The sequence below is a fragment of the Monomorium pharaonis genome, chromosome 2, assembly GCF_013373865.1.
Source record: "Monomorium pharaonis isolate MP-MQ-018 chromosome 2, ASM1337386v2, whole genome shotgun sequence".
NCBI classification, from domain to species: Eukaryota; Metazoa; Arthropoda; class Insecta; order Hymenoptera; family Formicidae; genus Monomorium; species Monomorium pharaonis.
Genome location: NC_050468.1, coordinates 2656037 through 2660058, shown reverse-complemented (window position 1 = coordinate 2660058; position 4022 = coordinate 2656037). Strand labels below are relative to the sequence as shown.

The 4022-nt window shown below is 35.5% G+C and overlaps 1 protein-coding gene across 1 annotated transcript; it reads right to left on the bottom strand.

Moving 5' to 3' along the window:
- Positions 1–801: 801 nt before the first annotated feature.
- LOC105833393 (splicing factor 3B subunit 4) lies at positions 802–3685 on the bottom strand. Its single transcript, XM_012675118.3, has 4 exons — positions 3457–3685; positions 3099–3182; positions 1941–2215; positions 802–1848 (listed from the first exon to the last, which is right to left on the bottom strand). Exons 1-4 carry the CDS (start codon positions 3488–3490, stop codon positions 997–999), a joined length of 1245 nt encoding a protein of 414 aa, XP_012530572.1. The 5' UTR covers positions 3491–3685; the 3' UTR covers positions 802–996.
- Positions 3686–4022: the final 337 nt, after the last annotated feature.

Sequence of the window (4022 nt, the reverse complement as noted above, 5' to 3'; positions counted from 1 at the left end):
TGGGATCTATCTTAATCTACGTATATTAATTATGCTTTACGCACAGTCAAACCTGAGTTACCAATTTTTTCCCAAAACAGTTTCTTTTTAAAGCTAATTCTACTAGACTGTATACATTGGGTCGCATTTATTAGACGATGGCATACAATTTTTGCACACGCGGATTTAAAAGCATTTTTTTGCAAAGTGATGATGCCGTAAATAATGCCAATGACGATCTGACGATCCGTCGGAAAATAAGAAGATAACTATATATCTAAGGACCATGTATATTGTGTTATGATTACGCAACTAGTGACTAATTATAATTACACCTATTTGTTTTGTTTTTTAACTAATTCTTAATAAAAAATTATTTTCTCCAAGAAAACGTAGATTTCATTAATTTTTCGAGTCAAAGAAAATGTCCTTTTAATGTACAAGATAAATCTCGTTTTTGAAAGGTTCATTTATAAACTTATTTTTTAATTAAAATAACATCTTAAGAGTATAATTCAAAACTTTTAGCTCAAAATTAAAAATAAAGTTATAATTTTTCAAGCAAAATGATAAAAAAATTTTTTTTCAACAATTTTTTAAAAATTAAAATATTAATTGATTACAATTAGAATATATTATTCTATGTTTTGACTTTATTACAGATTTTTTCAGAAATTTTGGACACTTGGTTTTTAAACTACAGCTCGTAAAAAATTGCGTTGGGTCACAGTGACTGTCAGTGCGACAATCTTGCTCAAAAGGAGGTGTGACAGCCTAGGATTAATACCTCAGGGAATTATTGAAATCTTTCTATACAGATAGTTACAATGTCTAAATGAACAAAGTTTATTTAAGAATAATTTTGAGAAGAAATTTTGTAAAATACACATTTTCTTATTAATGTATCATAGAACTCTCAATCGATAATATATTTGTCGATAATTATAAAACAAAATTATATCGTTGTTTATCAGTATTATTGCCTACACAATATATAAATGTGAGTGATAAATATAATTAATACTGGTTGCCATCATGTGGTGGAGGCGGCGGCGGTGGTCCTCTTGGCGGGAAGGGTGGTCGAAATTGAGGTGGCGGTGGCGGTGGTGGACCACCCTGCGAAACAGGAGGCGGTGGCGGATGCCTCCAAGCAGGTGGAGGTGGTCTCGGTAGCGAAGGCTGATATTGCCCAGGGAATTGCGGAGGACCGCCGCTGGAGGATGGCGGCGGAGGCGGTGGAAATTGTCCTTGTGGCGGTGCTCCCACGGCCCAATGTGGCGGCGGTGGTGCCATCATCCTGGAGGTAGCAGACTGTGCCTGAGAAGTCGGTACGGGCATAGGCGGCAACGGCGGTGGCATGCCAGGTGGTAGAGGAGGATGTGCCGCCATAGACATTGGGGGTAGAGGAGGCGGAGGAATGTTCGGTGCCGGTGGAAATCCACCGGACGGTGGCGGTGGGACGGGCGGTGGAGGTGGATGACCCATTGGTGGCCCAGGAGTAGATGGCGGCGGCGGTGGTGGCACGACCATTCCGTGATGCATTACATGATGCTGAGGATGATGGCTCGGTTGGTGTGTGTTCGCATTCGAATTCGGCATTGGTGGCGGCGCCAGAGGTGGTGCGTCCGCAAACAATTGATGTGGCCTGTCCGCTTGACTCAGGGGGTTTTGCGCAGCTAAGAGTCTTTCGGCGGCACTGCCATGTCTTTCACCCTTAGCATCACGTTTAAATGCATAAGACACAGATATCGGTCGATTGCACAGATATTGACCATTCATCGCCTCGATGCTAGCATCTGAGGCATCAAAAGAAGCAAAATTAATGAAGGCAAAGCCTTTCGAATTACCTGTCTCAGGATCCCTCATTATCTGCAATATAAAAATTATTTCATGATATCAATAGCAGTCAAAAAGAAAATTGTGGATTACCAATTGATTGAAATAAACTTAATTGTCCATACTTTTGGTGTTTGTAAAATTACGCCAAATGCACTAAACGTATCGTACAATAATTTTTCATCTACTTCTGGATCAAGATTCCCTATAAATATGTTTGCCCCAACATCCAAATTTTTTTGGTGTGCACTGGCTTTGTTTACACGAATAGGTTTGCCATAAAGTTTGATCATATTCATAATTTTAATAGCATAATCCGCATCTTCTTCTCCCATAAATTCAACAAAACCATATCCTTGATGCATTTGGGTTACTCTGTCTTTTGGCATGTGTACATTAACTAAAAAAATTTTGTATTTTATATGTACATATTTGTAGATAATTATATTTTAAATTTGAAAAACTAGCTATTATATAAATGTTCAATTTTGTTGCTGTTCTAGATAGTAGAACAAAGTTTGACAAAGAATTTGTTTCATATACCCAGATAGCCAAACATGCCGAGAACATGAGTTGAAAACTTGATGATAAACACATTACGCTGGCAAAAATTGACACTGTAATCAATCACAGTTTGCCATTTCAACTGAAGTTAATCAAAACACAACAAAAATGAAATAGACTTTGCGTCATAATATAATTTAGGAAATGCAGCAAAAATACAAAAAAATTTATCAACATTAATAAAACGAAATTCAGCCATTGTGTATTGGCACAATATATCATCAAAAATTAAGTAAAAAACCAGATGTCATAACGTCATATTAAATTCGTATTAAATATATTCATATTAAATTAAGCACTGACAACAAAAATTCAGCAAATTATGTCAACAGGCTCATGTCAGTACTTGATATGACACATCTTGCTGTATTTTTGCCATGTTTCTGCTGTCGTAGCCTGATAGCATTTCATGCTGTATCTGCTGTTTTTTTGCTTTTAGGATCAGATATAGCAAATTGTGCTCAATATTTGCTGTCATAATATGGTAGCATATAGTGTTTAATTTTTTGCTGCATTTCTATTGACATTTTATGTTCGTAATCTTAATGATGAAGCATTAGATTTAAATCTGCTGTAATATCACGCTCGAGTTTGCTGGCATTTTACTTGCTGGGTATATATTTAATATATGTATTTTTATTTTTAAAAGATATTTGAGATATATACAAAAATTTAATCAAATATATATATTTATATATTTATAACACATGTGTGGTTACCAACAGGACCCGACTGAACAAATAATTCCCACATAAGAGATTCTGTAACTTTGTCATCCAAACCTCCAACATATATTGTTGCATCTGTAAATTTTTATGTCAAACATACAGATAATAAATACAAAAGTTAATTTATTATAAATATATATTCAAGTTACAAATTTTTCCAATAATATGAAATATATTAAAAATTAATTTGTAATGTGACAATAAGGTTATAATTATGTTTTTTTAAACATGTAAATAATATTCCTTTTAGAACAAAAGAATTATTAAAAAATTATGTTATGTAAAAAATAGAAAAATTATATAAAAATTATTCAATATAAATTACTTAAACTAAAAAATCGAGATATACCTTGGTTACGTTCCGCAATCGGACCGGCTGCCATAATTTTTAATAATTACTTAAAAATTATTGTTGATAAATTAATGGTTGCGTTCAATGCTAACGAGTAAATAATTAAACTTTGAAAAACATCTAATTGGTAGTTTAGAAGTACACATCAATCATAAATCAAAACCAACTATTATCTCATATCTCACACATATCTCATACATGAAATCGTAGGTAGGAAATACTAAGAAATGCAATCTCCCATGCCTTTTTCGTGACCAACATTTGTGGCGCCGCCGCTGTATCACACCTTAACTAAAAGCAATATGGCCGCTCTTTCCCCTTGCCTGTGAGTTCGAAAATAGCTTTTTTTAGCGAATTCGGTTGCTTGCACTAGTGCACACTGAGTGCGCACTAATGCTAAAACTCCATGTCTGCGGTGAGCTCCGGCAAACGCATGCGGTGACCAATCAGCAACCAGGCGCAGGTCGGGTTCCGGCAAGTCACAGCAAGCGCTTGAATTCTGATTGGTCACCGCATGCGTTTGCCGGAGCTCACCGTATACATGGAGTATTAGCATAAGGCAT